Below are 23,172 nucleotides of genomic sequence, written 5' to 3'. Positions count from 1 at the left end.
CTAATGACTTATCTTGATTGACAGCTGGACTGGGAACAGTGTCCTGCTTACCTGAGCCTGTGAGATGCAATTTTTCAGCTGATGGAAGAGTACCAGCTGAATCTCTGGCTTGTGAAGTGCTGTATCGCACCTGTTTGTTATTGGTTCTGTTGTGACGCTTGGTCCCTTGTGTACAAGAGGAAAGTTAGATGGAGTGGTGTCTCTGTTCAGCTAAAAAGCAAGGTGCTGTATCCAGCTGGTGTCCTCTGTGGGGTGATCCCAGGGACAGCACACCTAGTGCACACTGACCAAGGTGCATAGCACATCAACAGGGGCACACATGCACACAAATACCCTGATTCCATACACAGTGATGCCGCAGTCCAGCTCATATTTCTGCTCAGGAGGGTAGGGTCTTTCCATTAGCCAAATCTCTGTTTCAAAATCTGCTGTTCCTACTTAGTACCTGGGCCCAGCGCTCTTTACAGTCCATCTGTTTCTTGATAAGAAGAGAAGGTAAGATCACATGCCAGCAGAGAAAATTACCTTTGCATCAGATACTATCTTTTCAATAGTGTGTACAGTGAGCTGAGAATACTGGGTCTAGTCCCTCACTAAGATTCTTCCAATACCAATACTGATTGATAACAGTTGAATTGGGCACACTTCTAAAACAGAAAAGTACAATTCCATTGTAGCTGTGCAGCTTTATTTCTTTTCTTTTTGTATTAGGCTTTGGATCTTTCTTCCATTCACCCTTCTAACCATAAAGAAGTACTAATATCGACCAGACTGTAATGGCTAATAAGGATGCAGAGTATAGGAAGTACTGTAACATGCAGCACCCTCGTACACCTTCTAAGGCTGGAAAGAGCATGCATTTTCTGTGCACACAGGCTTTGTATTTCATCTATCCCTTTCTACACAAAAATGCTGGCTAATTATCATTCCTTCTAATGTCTTTCCCAGTGTAGATCAAAGAGCAATGTAGATTTCTACGTGTGATTTTATACAGTGAAAATTTCCTCCTTTGCAGTTTGAATGATGCATTTCTATCTGGGGGACTTGCTCATGACATGGGAACGGGAGGTATGAGGGGGCTTCTGGGCTATTGCATTGCCTGGAGCTGGCAGTTGCAACAAGGCACAGGGGAATTAGAAAAGATTAACGCTGCTGGCTGTATGAGTGCTATAGTCAGGAATCTGTCTGCTTGTGCAAGCTGATGCAGCAAGGACTCCCTCCTTCCGTCGGCCCCTGGTAGCTTTGCTCTTGGTGGGGTTCGTTGCTATCCGCTGCCAGCATTAGCAGCCCTGACTTGTGCTCTGCCACTGCTGTCACAGCCTGCTTATCTGTGCTTCCCTTGTCTTGACGTCAGAGGAGTCAGCTGCTGTTCAAACCTGTCAACCTCATTTCAGACAGTAATTATCCTACCATAGTGAGTGGTATTTACTGCACATTTCCTCCTCTGTTTCTTTGGGGAAGGATGTTCTCTCCCAGCCACACTTTTCTGAAAAGTTAAGCATCTGTCTCTTCAACTAAGTGGAAGATTGTTCCTTTAATCATACCTTTCTGCCTGATGTTTGTCATCTTAACTAATGTGTGTCTGCCTGTGCTGGATTCATCCAATACTCATTCCTCCCAGGATTTGTGTCAAAGCATTAATTTGCCATGAAATTTCTTTCATTCAATTTAATTTCAGGACTGCTGCTCAGGCGTTTGCATTTGAGATCAGATCTCAAGACCTACACTTCATCCTTTGTATTTGTGAGCATGCCAAAAGGCAACCACATTCTCTTTCAACAGCCCGGTTCAAAACTGATTTCAGGAGACCAGGCTGAGAGAGCTGAGGATGCCCAAATCATGCTGCCCTGGGCAGGTCTCTGGCTGGCTCTCAGACCACAATCTAGATTGTTTTTGAAAGTAGATGTGTGTGAAACACAGCACTGTGTTCTGGTTGCATATTGTTCAGTTAGTTTTATGCATTAAGGAGAGAAAGTAATGACGAGAGCGCACAGTCAAGAGAAGTGACTGTCTAAGTGTAATACTTGCTTTGTATCTTTGAGGCTAGAAATCCAACCTGTAAGGATGTTGCTGACAAAACTGGATGATACCACATCTCAGGAGTCTGCCATTGCACTTGGCCGAGTTTTTGATCTGTCAATCAGAGATGAACAAATGAAGTGCCATGATATGGCTGGCAGAAAAGTATCTTGTTCTGATTTTGCGTAAGCCGTGCAGTCTGGAGTCGATGCCTGGATTTCAGCACAAGCCTGGAGCACACTTGTAGCAGTGGCACTAGCTTTAGGCTCTGGTTTGGTGAATTTTCTGCAGCTTCTGTTTGGCTTTGGGCACTGTGTTTTCACTGGTATAGGGGATGTCTGAGCTGTGTGCTGTGACCTACCTCCCAGTCACGGTTCAGACTTGCTCTGTTCTCCCCACCCTCTCCAGCTTCTTCCTGCTAGTCTTTGGTATTTCGTTTGTTCTTTGCATATGATAACACCTCAATTAAAATGTGACGGCAGATGTGTCAGCAGGGAAGGCATTGAGGAAGTGTTGGCTGATGAGCTGGCACTGTGTGCCCCACCTCTCTCCCCAGTTTTATTTCAAAAATGATAATTGTTCCTGGAGTAGATCCCATTTGGCTAATGTCTCACAACTGGAAGCCATGAAAACCATTATTCTGTGTAAGTTCCCTTTATGTGCTGACAACGATCACACGCACCACAAGCTGCAGAGAGGAAGAATATTTTCTCTGAAAATCAATCCATGCTGCATCACTTGTAGATAAGCCTGATGTTACCCAAACATTTTCATCCTCTTTGTTTAAAGGCAAAGCAGGCTGCACCCACATGACCAATTGCCTAATACGTCTCTTGAGATCTGACTATTTTATGCTATATTTGACTTATGCTAATGAATGAGATGATAATGGGCTGTGCTTCATTTCAGCTTGTCACAGCTTTTGTTAACAGCCTTTGTTTTCCAGGAAGCCTTGGTTTCAGTTCTGGTAGAAGTGGAGGAGAAAGTGTTAATGCAGCCCTGTTTATTTTAGCAAGTGAGTGAATCAGTGGTTTTAGGAAAACAGTTCAACGCATTAACCCTTTGTTTCCAGAGCAACACAAAAAAATCACTGTAGAGTGAACAGATGGCCCTGGCATATTTTTAGTCTTGCTCTCTGTTCCCATGGTATTCCAGACTGTGTGGGATTCCCCATAGACTGCTTAAGATTGGTGGGCCCAGCCAAATGTCTTGTTTTGCAACACAGCATCAGAGGGAAGGAGGGAAACGGAATCCTGTTCAAATCAGCTCTGTTTAAATAACTTTAAATGAGAGGTTCTCACATATGGGATCGTGGATGGTGGGGGAGTCTGTAGAGAGATGTTGGTCTTATGATTCTGGTGCTTGCTCATTGTCAGCTGCTACATTACATTAGGAGGGACAAAATAAATAAGAAATACTGTTCTAGTGGTATTGTCTGTATGAGCAATTGATGCATCCAAAGGTGTAGATGGCAGAGGAAAAAAACTCACCAGGATTTTGGTGGTCTCTGGCTTGCAAATAGATGGGGGAAAGTAATTTCTGTAGCTGTGAACAGTCTCTTTGGGATGTGTACTCTGAGGAAGTTCTGAAAACTTAATTCCAGGCAATGATCCTTTCTCAGGTGTGGTCAGACTCCGAGCTATTCAGAGCTATTCATATGCGCTCTGTTTCAGTTTATTGGTGATTCTCTGTGGTCATAATATGTTTCATTCTGTAAGTAGAGAGGTTAGCCAGGGAGGTACATGGTGTAAGAGAAGGAATTCCTGAGGTGTAATAACTTCTGGATCTCAGCTGTGATTAGAAATCCTAACTGTAAGGATGTTAACTACAAAATCTGGGTAAGTAATATTGCAGGAATTATATTTGTTGTTATCCCAAATTAGGTTTGTGTCATCATGTGTATTAAAGACTGCAAATGATTTCTCAATAGAGAACAGAAATCATAGCATCAATTTTCCTGGCACTGCCTGGATTTCTGTTACACACACACATTCATTGAGGTTCATGGGGTATTATGTTCTCTTAATAGCTTATTTGCATATTAGAATGTTTTAAACAAATCCATCCCTAATGTGTTCTCTCTGTGCAGTACCGTATGGCTCAATCTTTTACTGTCAGAAAATAATAAAATACTACCTGACAGTATAAGGAAACAAGATGATGATAAGGGTCTGCCCAGTGGGGGAAGTTTCATTGCAACACCATAGAGTTTAGTAATACCTGTGTATTGTGCCAGGCCAAATCATTAGCATGTTTAGTGTTCCATGTAGAGTCAAGCAGATGTATTAAGAGGTGGCAGACACCAGTCCATAGTGTTGAGAAATCAGAATGCAGACTATAGTGGGCAAGTGAGACAGGGTAGAAAAACTCAACAACCTACAGCATGGACCAGCTTGGTGCAGACTTCATTGCTGTCTGCAGGATCATCACCTTTATAGTGCCTTTTTAATGTGGTTTAAGTATTGCCATAGCCATTTTAAAGAATGGGAAGCCAAAGCAGATGAAGTCATTTGCTGGTAACAGCATGCTACTGGTAAACTTGCAGCTCTGGCCCCCATGCCACAGTCCCATGGTCACTGGATACCATCTCTTCCCCCAGGAGCATGGATCTCCCAGTCTAGGCAGTTAACCCATCCTGCGCTGGAGGCCATGATATGAATCCTATAGCTCCTGCCCTCATCACTCCCATGAGCTGAGAAGACACAGTTAACTGCCCTCCTCTCCTGTTTGTCACTTCTGTAAAGTGCTCCAAAGCTTCTCTATCAGGAGCAGGCAGGTGCAGCTCAGCAGATGCGGAGCACTTGCTGTCCTTACATTTCTGAAGGACAGTGTGCTGCAGGTCTGCAGTGCTCTGCCTTTCCTGTTTCAGTAGTTCAACTGCATTTGCCATCTGTTGCCCACCTGAGTTGAGGTAATGCTTATGCAGGGCATTAATAAGACATGAACACTAGAAGCTCCCCTTTTCCTTTGAACACACTCAACCACCTGCAATGCCTCTGAAACCACCTTTTTCTTTCTGTGGCTTTATAATTCACTGATACATTTCACACACTCAGCAAAATGCCACATCATGGATGTTTTCTCCATCTGGGTAACTGGTGAATATTTTTCGCCCATTGGACCAAGGCCCCATGGACCCCGTTCATATCTGGAAGAAGATGCAATTCCATGTGTTCATGCTAAACCCAGGAAAGCCAGTGAGTGGACTCCCTTGAATTTGATCAGATTTTTTGCATTGGAGCCATTAGTAGGTTATGGATTTAACAGATTTAGGAATTTGCTCAAAGTTGAGGTGAAGACTATTCAACAAATTTGCTTAGGTCATTTAGGATACAGTCCCAAAATCTGCCTTCTAGCTGGTAAATCGGGTGTCCCCAAGATTTGTCCCCCTGAAACAATCATTTCTGTTTACAGAAAACCTACAGATAAGCCAACTTTCAGGCTTGAAGCCTGCTGATAAAGTACCAAGGGGCAACGACTGATGCTTGAAATCAAAATTCAAAGCAAATTCAAAGCCATTTTTTCCAGCAATGATGTATATTCCTGCATGTTTTGGGATCAGACAGCAGCTGATCGAAATTCATGATGCTGTTTGCAGTGGTATGAATTATTTACGATACATAGTCTGCCAGAACTGAATGGCGAGGGCAGGCTGTTGGACTCGTGATTCCTACATGCTGGTATTCCACACCTTACACGTGTGACTAGGAACCCTTTGCGTGCTTTAGGGTCAGGTTCAGGGAGAGCATCAGGTCATCTAATGTGATGTACTGAAATGGTGACAGCACAGCTTTTAACTCACTTATTCTAGGCTAGGTAAATCTTCCAGGCATATATTGTTGTCTTCTCAAAAAGCCTCAGATGAGGGAGTCCAGTTCCTCTTGATAGTTCCAGACCAGTCCCATTTTATAGTTCTCATGGGTAAACAACCATGCTGGTAAAAAATTGTGCCTTGTTTTTAATTTGAGTTTGTTCAGTTTTAATTTGCAGATAATGGTTCTTTATGTCTTTCCTCTGCTAGGCTAGAGAGTCCTTTAGAACCTGCAATTTCCTGCTTGCAGAAGTCTTTATACCTAGTAACAAATCACTACTTGGTCTCCCTTTTGCCAAATTAAACAGAGAAAACTCTTTAAGTTTGGTTGTATAAGGCGTTTCCACAGCACTTGAATGTTACGTCAGTTCTCTGCAACCTGTTCGGGTTTTCAGCATCTCTTATGAAAGTGGGTACCGCAAATGTGTTAGTACTGGTTTCTCCAATGCAGTGTAAAATAATTTCCCTCATTTGCTCTGCTTCCCAGAATTCCCAAAATATCACAGAGAAGCCTCATTCCTCTCCCCTCCATCTATAAATCCCAGCTCATGAAAAGACAGTCCTCATTCCAGTAGATGTGTTACTCCTTTTCCTTCTCTATTGTATTCTTTTCTGTTTTGTGACCTTGCCTGGCGGTGCTTAAAACATACTCTGTATCGGCTTCACTTATGAAGCTATCCAGAGGAGTGTGAGACTGTCTGCATTGTTGTTATTTATCAGCCTGTCATCTGCAAATTTCATCATCATGGTTTTATATTTACTTCCAGCCTGTGGATGCAAACACCAAGTAGCTTCAGAGAAGGACCAATCCTACCAGTTCCTAACAGAGACACTTAGAGACACTGGTATCCTGCACTAATGGGTCTCTTGAGCACCCATTAGCCTGTGCGTCTCTGATACGGCAGGTTGGTTTTAGTAGTAGCCCTTTAGAGGGAACTAATTAATAGCTAGATTCATCATTTAGGAGGTTTATATAAGCAAGGAAACAGCAAAGCCTATACCTAGTGTTGTCTGTAAGGAGGCAAGGTGAAAAATTGCTGGTGTCAGATGGCTGTGGTCAGCTGCAGAGTGAAGTAGTGGAGGACCAGGACCTGCAGAGCAAAGGGAAAGCAGGCTGGGGGAAAGAAGGGTGGCAATTTTTGAGTGGCAAGGAATTACTGAGCCACAGCAGCAAGAGTCCCTCTTACTTTGTTACTCAAGGCCCTAGATCGGGACTAGGGACGAAACAAACAGCCCTGTGCAACAGTGAGGGTCACTTACTGAAGAGGATCCTGTCTGAAGAGCTCTAACAACCTGGACCACATGGATGCTAAAAAGGCCTGAACCCAGGGGCTGGTTAAAGAGCCGGAGGTGGGTCTCAGCACACGTGGTGGCCGCATTGCCTGGCACTGCTCAGCTGACACAAGTCCTGTCTCTGCATTTCATACTGTGAAGGTGTAAATTTGGGCCGCTTCCCCAGATGTGGAAAAGGCCAGTCTGTTAAAATCAGGGTGAGTGCAGTTCTGCTGCAAACTGTATAAATCATGTAGGAACCTCTCTAATTCCACCCTGCAGCATTTACATATTTAATCTCCTTTTGCTGTTTTTTGAGGTTCTTCACAAATGCTCCTGCTTCAGGAGATCCTGCCCAAATGTCACTGCCGCAGCACAGCCTGACCTTTCCTGCAAGTGCTTGTCTCACCATTCTCACAGCTCGCAGGTGTTCCCTGCTTGCACTTCAGGGTGAGACGTGCTCACAGGCTCCTGCAGTATGAAGGCAAACTGCTGAGACAAATTGTTTATTTCAAATGGCATCTTCTGGCTGTGACTTGGATCCTGCTGTAGGATTTCAGTGGATGGAGCCAGTGTGGGGTCCCTCAGAACTCAATTACATCTAAATCTGACAAATTTTCTTTGTGTTAACAAAACCTCTTCTGTGCTGGTCAGTTTTGGAAGAAAATTGTGAGGTCGGTAGAGGTCTGAGTTTCTTCTTGTCTGGAAATGGAAGCAGGATTCAGTTCCAGTTAGAAAATCTTTGCTGGCAAAAAAAACCTAGCTGTTTTGGCAGCATCAGTACGAGAGCTGGCCAGGAGTCCTGAGAGGGTTCCTTGGCTGGGATGTGCACCTTTATTGTACTCACTTGCAAGAAAAGATCAGTTTCAATAAATCTCTTCTGAGGTTTGTCAGTGACCTGTCCTCTTCTCTCCTCTTCTCTCCTCTTCCTCCACTTCCTCTCCTACAAAAATGCTTTCCCTTCCTCTCTTAACAGTCATTCAGATGCCTAGTCACGTAGAGTATGCGGTCATACTCCAAGGTACTGCGAGTCCTGGGACAGCAGGCATGCTCGGTGATGCTGGGAAGGGAATTAGCTTGAGTGAAAGCTAACAAACGTTCCCCTTGCCTCTAGTTAGAGCAGCAGATTGCAGTGACTTCACCTCCCTGCACACCTTGGTATGTGCCTGTGGCTGGCTCCTTCCACTTTTTCAAGCGGTGTCTGAGTTAGTCACAGGTTCCTGTTTTGCATCCTTGGCAGGATGGCAGGTGCTTCCATTTAGATGCAAATTTTGTCCCAGGCAGTATGGCTACAGAGGACTCTTTACAAGGCACTCTGGATTTCATTTCTGCAGTGAAGGCTGGGTCTGTCTCCATATCTGTGGTTGTAGGAGACAGGAGGGGACCTTTCACATCTTCACTGGAGCAGAGCTGGGAAATGGAAAGTTCTCTTCTGCAGTAAATTCAAGCTGCCCCTAACATAGTTAGGGGTGCGTCTAGCTAACACAGCAAGAAACTTTGGGCTGAATAAACTGAGAAAATGCATTTCCTAGTTGTTGAGTTGGGTGACTTTGCCAAAACTCAAATCTTTTCCTCGTACACAAATGGCGCTCTGCCTGCTTCACTCCTCTTGTAAGAGTTAAAATAAAATGACTAGATGGAGTTCAAAGAAAAATTCCCTCCTTCCCTTGTAATTTTTAGGACACTTTGAAATCAGTATAAACACCAGGTCTTCTGAAAACTTTAGACTTCAGGGTTGTGTGGCAGGACACCATCTGAAATCCCTGTTGAAGGAAATGAGCAAAGGACAGCACAGCTGACTCCGTATGTGGGCACAAAAACAGCCCAGTGCATACTGAATTTAAAACCCTTGCAGGTAAATTTTTGAGCAACCCCTGGGCTGACTGGGTTTCAGCCTTGGCTTCGCTGATACCAGGATTTCACCTCTGCTCTCCTCTTGTGTCTGGACTCAGCCATGTTCCCGATTCTGGCATCCAGCAGGTGGTTCTGCAGCAGCCTAGGTCTCCCAAGTGTTAAGCATTTGAACTCAGTTACTGCTCTCTCTTCTTTCCTGGGCAGGGTTTGGTATGGCAGATTTCCTACTGAGGCACTGTTTGCTGTGTTCAGTCTCTGTATAGAGCTGCGTGGTAAATAATTTATTCATAGCCTTAGAGCTGAGAATCCAGCCCTTCCTGGTTCCTGACCTAAGCCAGCCTGCTTACCTACAAAGTGTGAGCCACAAAGCCTCAGCCATTCACATTTTGTGTTGCATCCAGAACTTATATTTTGAACCAGAGGCTCTCTGATGGAAGAATATTCTGCCTCACTTTATTGTCCACTGCTTTGTACTGCTAATTTCTGCTCGTTAATATGCATCTCTGCCTTAGTTTTGATTTCAAAATTGTTTCTTCACACTGAACCTTGTCCCTTTATTTTCATTGTAGAGACTCTTTAAATTAGTGTTCTTAGCCTACTCTTATGTGTCAGAAAGCAGCAGGGGGCAAATGTCTCTGCAGCGCAGTCAGCTGGGAAACCCAACAGAGAGGAGGCAAATGCTTTGGCTGAAGTGACCTGTTATTACAATGGAGAAATATGTTTGCATTGAAAGGATAATCAGCCATTCATCCAAGCAAGTTAAACAATAGGGACAGAGGATTTGGTTTTCTCCAATTGTTTCCCAAAGCAAAAATGATTTATGTCTTCTCTCTGAGACTATTGGATGTCTGCTGAAGGGTTCATTAGAGAGACCCCTGCAGCTGCTGGAAAAAACGCCTAGATTATTGAGCCTGCAGCTAATTTTTCTCTCCTTGTCCCCTTCCTACAATGAAGAACTAGTTTGCAATCCAGACCTTGTTTGTGCTGTCCCACATGGTGGGGGACTGCTCTGTGCAGCAATGCAGAGAAGAGTGTCTGTCCACAGCCCAAAACACTGTCTCTAGCTTATCATGATGGCTTATGATGTTAAGCTCTGGAGCACACGGTATGTTCCCTATGCTGCCTTTAGGTATCACAACCATCACATGGTCATTTCAGCACTGCATATTGGCAGCAGTTGGTTTTGCAGTCCTGTGTCCCTTGCAATGGGATCAGCAGAGGAGGCAGAGCCCAGCACTGCCTAGAGATGCAGGGGGCTCGGGAGTCTGTGCCCAGGACTGGTGCAGCCTGCATATTCCACGTGTGCAAAAATGGGCTGCGTTGCCCATTCCATTAACGGGGCTGAATGGCAGTTAGGCTGACAAACCCTTAATGTTTCCAGAGGCGATAAGTAAGTGTTACAACTTCTGATTAATTGCTGGGAGCCTGCCCTTTCTGAGAAGGAAGAAGATAGGACATTATTTCTCTACAAAGTGAAGCAGGAGAATGGTTGAGACAGTATAGACAGCAGAGAAGATTTAGGGGTAGCTGTGATGGTGTAGTTTAATTGGCCACAGCTTGAAATTGAGCTTAATTTTAAGTAATGCCTTCAGTCTGGAATTAACTAGGAAGAGCTTCTTGCCTTATCCCAGAAAACTACTGGTAAAAATGCATGATCAAGTGCAGCACAGGCTCGAAACTCTGTGCAAATATGCAGGGATTTACATACAATACACGTGTGTATATTGATGCACAAACTCTATGCAAGTATCCACCTAAATATAGTCCCAGTTGATCAAAATCCTTTCAGCCCCTGGCCTGTGCTGGGAGCTGCATTGATTAGCACTGGCTGAAGATGTGAGCACTAGTGGCATAAATTCCATCAGGCTGTTCTGTAAATTCTTCATCATGTCCTGCACTGATGTCAGTTACTTGCATTATAAAATCCAACTGAAAACCTGCAAAATTAGATTCAGGGGAAACTGGAGACTGAAGCACTTTGCTCAGGTGATAATTTCACTTACTGTTAAGACATTGCTCAGACCTAAATGTGAATGTATTCTCCATTCCTCCATAATACACACACCCAGGCATATAACATCTTATTTAATTTGATTAAAAAAATATAATTGTATATGGCTGAGCAACTCATTGGATCAACTTTGCAAAATAAACTTAATGTGCCAGATTCACTGGGAACACCCAGTGACACTACTGTGTTATAACACAATATTAAATAGTGTAGAGGCTTCCCAGCTGGCTGCAGGAATCTGTACATTAAAACCTAAACCACAGTTTGTTGCCTCTTAGCAAGAGACCTACAGGAAACAGGATTCTCTAAAGCAACGCTGCAACCATCTGAAATAGTATTTACTTACATTACAATGATGGGAGCTTGCCATTTGTCAGAGAATTACAGGCTGATCTTGTAACCTAGAAGACTGGTGTCTGATTAGATTTTGTTGCTGTATCCATGAGGGGACAGATGCTCAGCTACTGGCCACAGCAAGGTCTTCATCAAAGCCTTTGGAGCCAGGCTGAGTTACACCAGCTGACCCATCTGCCACATATTTAAGCTACTATGGTGGTCAGGAAGATTTTCAGCTGTAAAATCTTGCTGCTCCCAGCCTCAATGGCCTGTTTAGTTATACTGCTTTGAATGCACCCAAAAATAGTTTGAAGAAAGGAATTTCTGCCACCACTTCATCTTTCTATAACATCTATGTTGTTTGTGAAAGTGAGCAGGGATAACACTGACCCAGCTTTCCATATCAAGCGTGTCTCTACTTAATTGGTTTCAGTAAGGATTTCCAGCTAGTCTTGCATGCATTAAACGCACACTACAGTTTCTGGTGAAGCGGCTATGTTTTAGAAACAGAAACATGTCTTCTGCTGCTATAAATTAGTGGGGCTACAGTAATTGCTTGTGATACCAGATGTAGGAATTTGATCATGAGTCACACAATAGCTGACAGCTGGGCTCCACTGCCCGACTGGCAGGATTTGAGTTGTTGAAGCCTTCTGCAATAAGAAAGTTTTAAGAAGATTTCTAACTTGTCATGGGCTCCGAACTCATCATGCAGCTCCTTATTTGGCCTGCCTACATGAGCTGATTTTATTTTTTTTTCTAAGAAAAGGAGAGGGGAAAGGATTCAGTCTAAGGATCAAATTGTTCCTCTCTCATTCAACATAGAATTTTGCATGCAAGTAAAAATTTTGTCATTTTCTCATCCAGATTTGCTTGTTCTAAAGAGGTCTTTGGCTGATCATGGCATTTATTGGCACAGAGGAAATTGATAAGCACTGAGAAAATCTGAAGGAAGAAGTGTCACACACACACATTAGTGCATTATCTGCAGGGCTTTAAGAAACTGCTAGGGTTTTCCTAGTGTGTTAAAAAAATAAAAAACCACACCAAAAAAACCCCCAGAAAATTGAGAAACTGGGTCATCTGGATTCATTTGCTGCATATCTTTCCAGCTGAGCTTTTGTTGCTGTTCAGACTGACATATCTGAGCTCACGTAGTAGTCACCAGGATTGTGCAGCATCCTACGTGCCTGACTGCTGTCTTTGCCTCCTACAGTCATCTTGTTTATACTCCAGGGTGTCTGGAGGGCCCAGATCAAGGTCAGAGTTGTGCTGCAGCTGACTGTGAGCTTGCTTACGAGCAGCAAGAGGCTGCCTCTGCCTCAGTGAGGGTACCTGCTAGGTACAGGCAAAGGCACAGGGACACGAGGAGACTTATACAGTGTGATGCAGCATGTTTATCACAGAGAGGAGAACAGCCAGCTGGGGTGTCCCAGCACTGTGCCCACCTCCCTGGACTGTTCTGCCTTTCTCCTTATTCTTCGTCAGCTACTTGTCTCTCTATTCCTTTATTCTAGACAGCACAACACACAACAGCCTCTCCAGTCTAGACTGCTTTTCTCCCTCTTCCCCAAAACCCTCCTGAAAAATCTGCCAGACCTTCTTTGGGGCACATGCCAATTTGGTGGCTGTGTTTAAATTCAGTGTAATCTCATTTTACGGTGAGTGGTGATCAGAAAGGCTAAATTGTGAAGCTGAGATTATAAGCAATAAGTACATTGCTTGTTTGCATAGTGTACTGAACAGAACCGTTCTCTGTCTTATCACTTGAATCTTTTTGTGCTGTTAATATACTTCTATTTTCCTATACAAAGCTTGTATTCTCTGCTGTGGCAAGGAAGTTTTGTTTGATCCCAAGTGGCCAATGAGTTTTCTCTCCTATAGTCTGGATTCTTCAGGGAATGAGGCTACTATGGGTTGTGCACATCTTTGTCTGTCCTTTCTCCTTCCCCAATAACTTTTGCTAAGAGGAATGAAGATCACTTAGGTTTTAAGTTCCTATGAGCTGCATACACAGCAAGGGCTCCTAGGGAAGGAGATTCTGTTAGCATCCTGCTCTAAGATGAGATGCTAGGTCACAGATTCACATAGGAGAGTATAAATGTGTCCCAACTGCAGAAATTTTGATGAGAGCGAGCACCTTACTCAGCACCAGGTAATCCAAATATAGAACATGATTTCTCCTTGCAGAACAATTTGTTGGCCACTTCAAGTGAACATTAATGGTATTCCTCCATTTGGGGTTTTCTGTAGAAGATATAGACCAACTAAGCAGCAGATGATGCAGCAAGCTCAACATGTATTTGATGATCTTTTCTTTCAGGTGGAAAAACTGGCAAAGTACTTGGACCCAAATGATTTGGGAAGAATCAATTTTAAGGACTTCTGTCATGGAGTTTTTGCTATCAAAGGTACGTGCATATTTCTTAAAAATCGTCCACTTCAGTTCCACTAACACTTCTCTGGTTGCAGAAAATGTAATGGTCAAAGACATCCTCTCTTTTGACTGTGGTTATTGGTAGTGACAGTAGGGCAGCTCTGGGAACAGAGCCGGTATATTTTTCCTTTTTGTGCATCTCATGTATCGATGGTGAGCAATGCTAGAGTTCCTGCTTCCACAGGTGCTTATGTATTGGTTTACTGTTAGTTTTTCAGAACAAATGTGAGGTAGTTTAAAGACAAATAGAACAGAAGAAAGAATAGCTTTGTGGTTAGCAGGCAGTGGCGAAGTCTGATACTTCCAGGTTCTTATCTGGTTCTGCTCTTGATCTCTAACCTAAGGAAGTTAGAGAGCCCTTGGGCTTTAGTTTCTCTACCAGGAAATTTAAGACTATTATACTCTTCTTGAGGTATCTGCAAGGTATAGTTAATTCATGTTTTCAAAGTACTTGGGGACATGTATTGGAGTGAAAAGGCTAATGACAGGTTGGCCATGTAAGCCCTGAAGATAGAGAGCAGATGGGTCAAACCATCTCCTTTGCAAGGAAACAGAGTCCTTGACAGAAGACATAGACATTATTATGCTTTATAGCTTAGCCCAAGGGCAACAAAGCAAAGAGTGAAGAAGGACTTCAGCAGTTTTGCTGCTGATTAGTATTCTAGCTTCCCATAGCAAAATAATCCAGCCTGTCCTTTTCCAGACATGTAGTATGTCCTTAGCAAAGTGCCAGAGTGCTGTCACAGCCCAGAGGCTTCACTTCAGGGACAGGGTGAATGTCACAACGATCGTAGTGTGATTCCAGGAGAAGCCTCTGGAGAGTCTGCCACAATGAGATTATTACGAAGCTATAATGATGCAAGAACGTAACACCACAGCAATTTTAATTACAGTTTATGGCAGCTGAGGACAGTGTATAATTATGTAAAATTACAGCAAGAAGCTGCTCTCAGTCCATGTTCATAGAGACACCTTCCAAGGTGACACTGATGTGTTTGAAGAGAAGGCAATAGAAGGGCCAGAAGGAAAGTTAATACATTAGTGTATAGACACTAAAGTCTATCCTAGAGGTTTTCCTTGTCCAGGAAATGCTGTAGCAAACTGTGTTCTGGGTTAAATGAGACACAAGGTCTGTAAATCATCTGGTAGTCCTCTGTAACTCACAGTCTAAAGATGTGCACAAATGCACAAAATATGATCAGAAAGGGATAGATGTGACCCGGAAGAATATCTGTTCTGTAATAACTATGCCCTTGTCCACAGTGGGCAGTACCCACAGTGAAGGAGTAGGCAGCTACGTTTCCTTTACTGTGAGGGACAGCGTATGCATTTTGACAGTTATAGGAGAGTGATGATGCCTTGGGAGTTTTCATCCTTGTTCACCTTATGGGAACGGATTCATGTATTCACATCCTAAGATCTGGTCTTGCAAAGATGTGACTGAATCAAACTTTTGGGAATACCTTGTACTCCAAGTTTATGAATAGCTTAAAGCCCTTATGTGGAGCCTATTATAGGTAGGGTCCAAATCATATGTTTGATGGATATTAGTATGTATATGTGAACAGATACAGAGAAATCATCCAATTCTGTAGCATCACCTAGAGCTCTCTTAACACATCATTAGCATTGTCAACACTTACACTGCATCAGTGCCAAGTGTATATAATTGCAGGAGCAGTTGTATCTATTTCTGATAAGACATTGTCATGCATGCTTTCACAGCATCTCTTTAGAAAAGCTGGTTCTGTTGTTTACCTCACAGCATGGAAGTTTTATTGGTCTTTAGCTACCAGCCATATTTTTCTTAAAAATGAAATTGGTCATATTAAGGTTCAGAAAGGGTATGTCTACCTTTCAGAAAGGGAAGCCTCCATCACGTTGTTACCTCTCACTTATCAGTGCAGCCACATCCCAGGGGTAGCAGCAGGCTTGTTATCGAACAAAAGCAATTTGTCTTGGCCGCAACGGATTACACATATGATTCTTTGACATCTCAGCCTATTGCAATTGCTTGGGGCAATCAGATTAATAGAGCAAAATGAGATCCTACTATAAATACAGTGGTTTTTTTCAGTAATGGAGTATGAAGCTGTGTTACTCTTAGCACTGGAAGCCAAATGTTTAAATTCAAGCTTTACTATCCTAATGCCTTGCCGTATTTTTTATTTATGAGACTTCAAATTAATTTGTCTCATAGATGCTTGCCTTTATAGTATGCTGAAGAAATTTTTTGCTGCACAGAGGTGATAATAGTGTCAAGGCTTTTGTTGGTAGTTCAGTGCCTTGAATTTGTTTAAAGCATGAAGTTTGAAGCATCTAGAACACCAGATTCAAATCTCAGTGGTAAAGAATTGACCTCTGATGATGTTGATTTGAGCATTTCAGATCCAGGTATGGATCTTAGTGAAAAACTAAATGTTGGAACCTGAAAAAAATCCCAAACATCAGAGTGTTCCATGTCTGCTCTGTAACTGGTTGGTAGCAGCTCTCGCTGTAAGGAGAAACTCCACACCTTGGATCTGACATATGCAGCTTGGCCTCTCTCCTCCATAAACCAGGGCATTGTTCACGCTTGCATGGTACAAACGAAAACTGTTGTGTTCCTTTACAAGTGATCATCAAGCCTTGTCTCCTCCTTAGTGCTTCTGAGCTGGATAAACCTCATGACATATGAGTCATGTACCTCCACAGCAGCTGCTGGGACTATCAGGTGGAAAAGACAATTAATCTTCTTCAGCTGCTGAGTAGCTGGAGCTGGGGGGAAGGATAGGCTGAGGAGTCTCACTAGCAGCAGGGACCTTTGGAAGTGATGGAGAGGACTTTTTCAAGTGGAGGTGTCTATGCTAGAGGGGTGAAGTGTGTTGGAGGAACTCATTCCCGCTGTGTCTCTGGGGTAGAATACTGAACAGGCAGGGTGCTTTATATTTATGGAAAGCTTTGCTTCTTTTTTGGTCCTTTGTGGATTAAAGGACATTGCCTCAGCATCTGTGTGGAGCCCTTGCTGTCTAGGCTGCTTTCCCCATGCAATTAGGCTCTGCCAGAGACAGGGACAGGCTTGCCGTCAAATTTAAAGCTTTGCAGCAATTTCATTGGAATGCCAGAATAGGAAGGTTTTCCTCCTTCTGAAGCTGCCCTTTCTATCTGCTCACTGCATGGCTTTATTTCTAATAACTGCATCTGTCTGGAGAGCAATTGCCATGAAATAACACCAGTACCCTCTTACCTAGCAGCTGTGTCAAAGCCAGTATAGCCTGAGAAGTGGCACTGCTTGGAGACTTTGAGAGCAGCCAGAACGTCACTCAGAGGCTGAATTCCCATTGATTTCAGCAGGGTCAGTGTGGGATCCATTACTGTTTGCTCAGTGGAGTCAATGACTGGTTTTGCTGTAATGAATTTATTGTACTGATACAGTAAATATTTTCTGCCGCTTGTAATACTTAAAGGCTTGAGTGGAACTGTTATTTCCAACGTGTGGTAGGTTACAGTCAGATGTGTTTGCCGGACCAGGCTCTTGAAATGTTTAGCAGGCTCTAATTAAGTCTGACCTGTTCCTTCTATTTTAAGATTTCTGTTGTCTTTCCAATAGTCTCTCTGCTTTGATACGCCGCTTAAAGAAACCCAAACCCTGACAAATAAAGGGTGAGCTCCCCCTACTGACCTTGGTGTTGCAGCTCACAGAGGTGAGCGGGTACAGCATGAATACAAATTAATACAGAATTAAAAGATAAAGGCAAATGTATTCTGACTTATAGCTTATTTTAACCATGAAAACAACACTGACCACTGTGTACTAATTGGAGGGTAATGGCTTTTTTAATGGGAGAGACTGAGCCACATTAGCACAGGGCATTTCTGCAATAACGAGTCTTTGTGCTCTAGCAGAATCACTTTTTTTCAGATGAAATCGTACAGCCTGTTTTTCTCCTGGAGCAAGAGATTCTTTTCCTCACCCTGTAGAAGTTTTAAGGATGTTTAAATTATGCTCAGTTTACAATATTTGAAAATTGAGAGTTGTAGGAGCTCCTTCATATTCATTAATGGCACGGAAGAAGCACAGTTGTGAATTTATATGCTTTCCCACCTGCAGCAATAGCAACCTTTGAATCTTCAAAATAGTAACACAGACCATTATGTGCCTTAAAAAAATCCATCTCTGTGCTTCCCTGGTTCCTTAGGCATCTAATTACTGCAGTTGTCTGGAAAGCTTCTAAAAGTGGTCTTTATGTGAGCAGATAAAAGTTTAAAAGTATATATGTTTCTCCATGAGTTCCTAGCAATTTTGATGAAAATTCCAAGAATATAGATTTGCCCAAAGCTTTAAAGAAACGTTCAAAAAGGGAAGTTGCTTGTTCTGGCAGCTCAGACTGTGACAGGTTATCTGGACTGTAAAAGAATATGAAAATAATATACTATGAAATTTGATGTTTGGGGTTTTTTTCAAAACAAAGTTTTCCAAAGCAGAATATTTCTGGCCTTCTGTTTCACTGGAGAGGTTTTTTAAAATTTGCTTTTATTGTTTCATTCAGATGCTCCAAACAAGCATATTTCTCACAAAACCAGTGCTGAGTTTTGATCATCTCTTTTAACTAACTTCAAAATTTAATTTGCAGTCCCATAGCTGAGAATAGTGTTGTACCAGCTTTGTCCTGAAGATCCAGTATGGATAAGAGGTGGATATGTTGCAGTCATGTAAAATGAGTGTATCTTTATTTGCCAGACCACCAATATTGTAATATATACCAATACCTAAGACCAGGATAGTTGCACTAACACAGGAATTTCAGTAAAGCACTGCAGAAAGCCTCAAAGTCTTGAGGAACCCATTTAGGCTCATAGCTATAGATCTCAAACTTCACAGTATGCCATAACTGGAGATGATTTGATGAATCTATCCATTCTTTTAGGAATAACTTATTGACAGGATTAGTACTTGGGATGGCTCCAAGGAGAAGGACTGTCACATAAATGTGAAGAGCTGAGCTCTCCTGTTGTAAATTACGCTATAGCTGTTTAATGAACTGAAGTTGGTTACTCTTAAAAGTACTTCAGAGTTTTCTAAGACTCAACTAAATTTTACTAAATACAGTCTGAAACCATAAATGAAGCTAATAACAACATTAAAGATCCAAGGGTAGATAAAGTAAAAAGCTATTGCTCTTAGGAAAAATGCCAGGAACCAACTACATTCAATTAGGTAACCAGATTTGATTTCCTATAGTATTAAAATTGCTTAATTGCCTGTGAAAATTGCCTGATGCAGTATGGGTTAAATCACCTTCTTGGAGCATTTGCAGGAAATCGCTTTGCTACAATTGTGTTTATTTGTGGCCAGAATGTCTGTTTGCAAATTGACTGTTTGTTAGGGTGTGAAAATCAAGGGTTTTTAAATGAAACTGAAGGTAAATTTGTAAAATTATTTCATAAGAGAAGTCTTGTCTAGCATCCTGAGTAAACTGAAAAAGTTAAAGGCTCGTGTCTTCCCCTTCAGTGACTTGTAAAACACTTTCATCATCTTTGCTTAGGACTAAAGATGATCCTGTCCTGCCTCTGGACAGTCAGCACTGTGTTTTGAGAGTTTACAAGTCTCAGGCAGGTATTTTCAAGAAAGGAAAAATTTTAGCTGGCTATTTTCACAAAAAGAAAGGATAAATGACCTAGTGGTTTTGGTGCTACTTAGCATTCTTATTCTGCAGCAGACTTCTTCTGACCAGGGACAGGTCACTTCCCATTTTACTTCACTTTGCCCTGGAAAGTGCAAATAATACCAAGCTTATATGCTACTCCCTAACCCAGTTCTGGCCAAATGAACTGTGTTTGCTTATGCATTTTTAATATTAGGATAAATAGTTAACTCACATATTTTTGACAGACCAGACTGGAGAGTGACTTAGCGCTTTGCTAAACAAGAACTCATACATGTCTATGTGTCAAACAGTCTTCTGAGTGGCACAGAGAAGCTGCCTCTGTGCTGGCTCATCAGGTGTCTTAAGCCAGTGAAGAAAATTCAGCAGCTTCTGACCACTGTCACTTTGTGATCTGATAGTTAAGTTCTTTCTCCAGATAGAAGATTGTTCCTGATCTGTGTCACTCTGCATGGTGATTTATATAATGCACAGCCCTTTAGCAGAGTGTTCCTCCATAAAGGCACATCCTTTTGCAGGGCTGCAGCAGTAAATACACAAGGACTTGAGACTATCCCTGGGTTAGCTCTTTGCCTCTATCTACTGCCTCACTATGATTGCAGTGCAGCTAAGTCTCCTTGCCAAGTGCTGCCCAAAAATGTAGATGAGGAAATTTTCCCAACCGTAGCAAGGGAGAGAGAACATCGAGCACATTAATATCTTATGATACAAGTAGACATCCAAATGAAATATCTCTAATCAGCCATGTAAGTGGTTTTCAGTTTTACTATTTCCTGGAAAATGAAGTTATAGCAATAATGGGACATCTTAAGTGCAGGAGGTCCTTGAAGTAGCCAGGAAGTATTCCTTCACTTATTTGCAGTGGGTTATTTATGGACAGATTCTAGCCTTGGGTGCATACTGCTGCACAGCTTGAAATATCCATTATGGCAGTTCTGTAAGCCTAGGCAAGCATGTTTCTTCACAAGAGTGGTACTGGTAGCAGAGAGCACCATGTGTGCCAGACTAGACTGCTCCCTGTACAAATTGTTGTCCAGTACCTTAATATTTCCATATTGAGATTTGCCAGAGTAAACCTTGATTTTTTTGTTATTTTCTATCTGGACTGTGACACACTAATTTAGCTCACTGGCATTTCCCAGGCTGCAAGCCAAAATATATTCTGGTAATAAGAAGACATATGCACATCATTTGGGACACTTCAGTGTCCCCTCTTTGTATTATGCTCCTTGTGTAAACCTCTTGGAGTACTTGGAAAATTCAAATTATCATTTAGATAAGGGGAGTGAAAGGTGAGATATATTAGCAACTGTTGTAGAAAAACACCAAGTAAGAAAGCTGATGCATTTCCCTACAGTGTGCCAAAACCCACCTTCCTGGGGATAAGGGGTGGCCCAAAGAGAAGATCAGCACCACAGTCCTCCACAGTTAAGAGATTCTGATTTGTGTCTTCAGAGGGAAAAAGAATAACAGAGAATTTATTCTTTAAACACAGCTCTTAACAGGAATAAAACCAGTGGCACAATCCTAAGATTCTTGAAGCCAGTGGCCATCTTTCCTGATCTGATGGATGTTGGAACAGGTTCAGATGTCTGCAAGGTAGCAATGACGTGTTTCAGTAATCTCAGAGGAAAATGGCCTCTCAGCATTTCCTTCTCTTCTTCCATTTTTTATGGAGTATAACAACATGCAAATCTTCCCTGCAGGATGAAGAGATCCAAGCTGTCATGCCAGCTTGCATGCTAAGCAAACCTCTCCCACAGGGGACACTGGTTGCTGCACACTCAAACATCTTCCCACCAAAAACTCACCTTTGCAGAAGGAGATAGTCTCAGATAGGCCTACATCCTGAGTGTGTCAGGGCAAATGGAAACTTGGCCTGTGACTTCAGTAAGAGCAAGATTTGGCTTCGTTTGCCATTTTAAGCTATGCAGCTAGGTAAACAAATTGGATTAAATGCCTGGTGATGTTCTGGAAATGGGCCAAATGCTTGATCAGCTTCTGTGGTTCTGGATCTGGACATAAAAGCTTGTGCCAGGTGGCTCTCATGAAGAAATGGTGAGATCTGCCCCAAGTAGGTTAGGTACAAAGGAGGCAATGCTTTTCTCCCCAGTGTTTTTACTGAATAAATTATAGGCTTGACTTTAAATGGCCAAGGGCTCTCATGAAGGGGTCCCCCTTAATGGACAAGGAAAATGAAAGAATGTGATCAGGAATAATCTTAGGTAGGAACTGAACAGCAAAGAGGGGACACAGAAGACCTTGCAGCTAAACTCTAGGTTTGAGACCCTGGAGAACTGGGACCTATTTGTCTAACAGACCAGTCCGGCTGGCATTTTGAAAGGAGGCAAGGCAGAAAGGTTTCTGATTCTCCTTGTTCTGGGCAGTTAAATCCTTGTTTGAAGACCCACAGCCTTTGTGACTTTTCCCCACCAAAGAAAAAAGTTGGGGGAGGTGATAACTTCTCACCTAACAGGCTTAAATGAAGATTGACTGCTTAGAGATCTTTAGCTAGAATCAGTGTTGTTAGTACAACTGAATTAAGAAAATAAGGCTTGAAATTATGGCTGAAGATATTGTTGGTGGGAATTTTTAGAACTGTGTAAACACATCTCCTTCATTACACTAATTTACATCCATTACTGTGCAGCACTTGGCATTTATTTTCTTTTTTGTTGGAGATAACTCACTTTAATGAGTAGGTGCTCCATATCATGCAGAGACCTTTTAGCAAAGTAAGCAGTTCATACGTGTAAAGACTCTCACAGTGGGTGCTGGCACAGGGCAGTTTGATGAGTAATAATCTTTGGTTATTAATGTCAAAAGGTACAAACAGTAAATTGAATTCTCCTCTGTAAGAGGACTAGAGAATAACCTCAGTCAAGCACAGGCTGATACACTTAATGATAAAACCAAGAGAAAGAAAAGGATCATGGCTGGGTGGGAAATGTGAGAGTCACAGGCAGGGCAAGTTATGTAGAAAGATGCCCTCTCTAGATAAACAAGTTTAACACCTTGCTTCTATCGGCCAGTAAATTATTTTTTTGGATTGTTATTCGCAGGTGAGCTCCCCTTTGGGAAGTGACCCTAACACACCATTCTCACCCACTAACTTCTCCAGCAAAGTGAAAAATGCACAGAAGTATGCAATTAACAGCTTATTCTCTGTTCTGTGCCACTTGAGAATCTCACTTTGCTGCAGAAGCTGGAAAAGGGGAAAAAGTCCTGTTGCCTGTTGTCCATGTGACGCTCCTGAGATCTTAATGGTTGCTTCATTCACCATGTGCTGCCTCTGACATATGCCTGTGTGTGGGAGACAGGGATAACATACTGATCTCCCATATTAGGCTTCCTCCATCTGGTCACCTTTTCTGTTCTTTTAAGTACTCCTTTCCTTTCGAAGGGACTCCCCTTCATACAAGATACAAGGTATCTTCACCCCTATGGATGTTATTCCTTTATTTTAAAAACAAGATAAAAGATCAGCTAGAAGTAGAAACCTGTGCAGTTCACACTTCCTTACATTACTCTGTTTCCTCTGACTCACCTGCCTCGTGAGTGGGTATCAGTGTGTAAAGTCACAGCCAAACGTATTGCGTTAGCAATGGGATGGAAGAGAGGAATACTGCAGGATAATTGCAGCTTCCAAGTAGGATAGCGTGCAACACATGCTGACCAGGTTTCACACAGTTTAGGCCCAAGGCTGTAAGCTGGTTATTCTAAAATAACCTGGCCTGGTATTACTGCCTTCTGCAGTTCTGCAGCTCAACATGCCAAGTGCGGTCAT

The 23,172-nt window shown here is 42.5% G+C and overlaps 1 protein-coding gene across 1 annotated transcript in view; it reads left to right on the top strand.

Moving 5' to 3' along the window:
- RAB11FIP4 (RAB11 family interacting protein 4 (class II)) overlaps window positions 1-23,172 on the top strand; it is a 127,428-nt gene that overhangs the window by 31,082 nt on the left and 73,174 nt on the right. The window contains exon 2 of the mRNA XM_010578745.1: window positions 13,627-13,714. Within this exon, the coding sequence (XP_010577047.1) occupies window positions 13,627-13,714 (88 nt within the window). The remainder of the gene's footprint in view (window positions 1-13,626; window positions 13,715-23,172) is intronic.

Source organism: Haliaeetus leucocephalus, unplaced genomic scaffold (assembly GCF_000737465.1).
Source record: "Haliaeetus leucocephalus isolate CR32 unplaced genomic scaffold, Haliaeetus_leucocephalus-4.0 Scaffold646, whole genome shotgun sequence".
In the NCBI taxonomy this organism is placed as follows: Eukaryota; Metazoa; Chordata; class Aves; order Accipitriformes; family Accipitridae; genus Haliaeetus; species Haliaeetus leucocephalus.
Note: the sequence above shows the minus strand (reverse complement) of the source record. Positions and strands in the feature narration are given on the sequence as shown.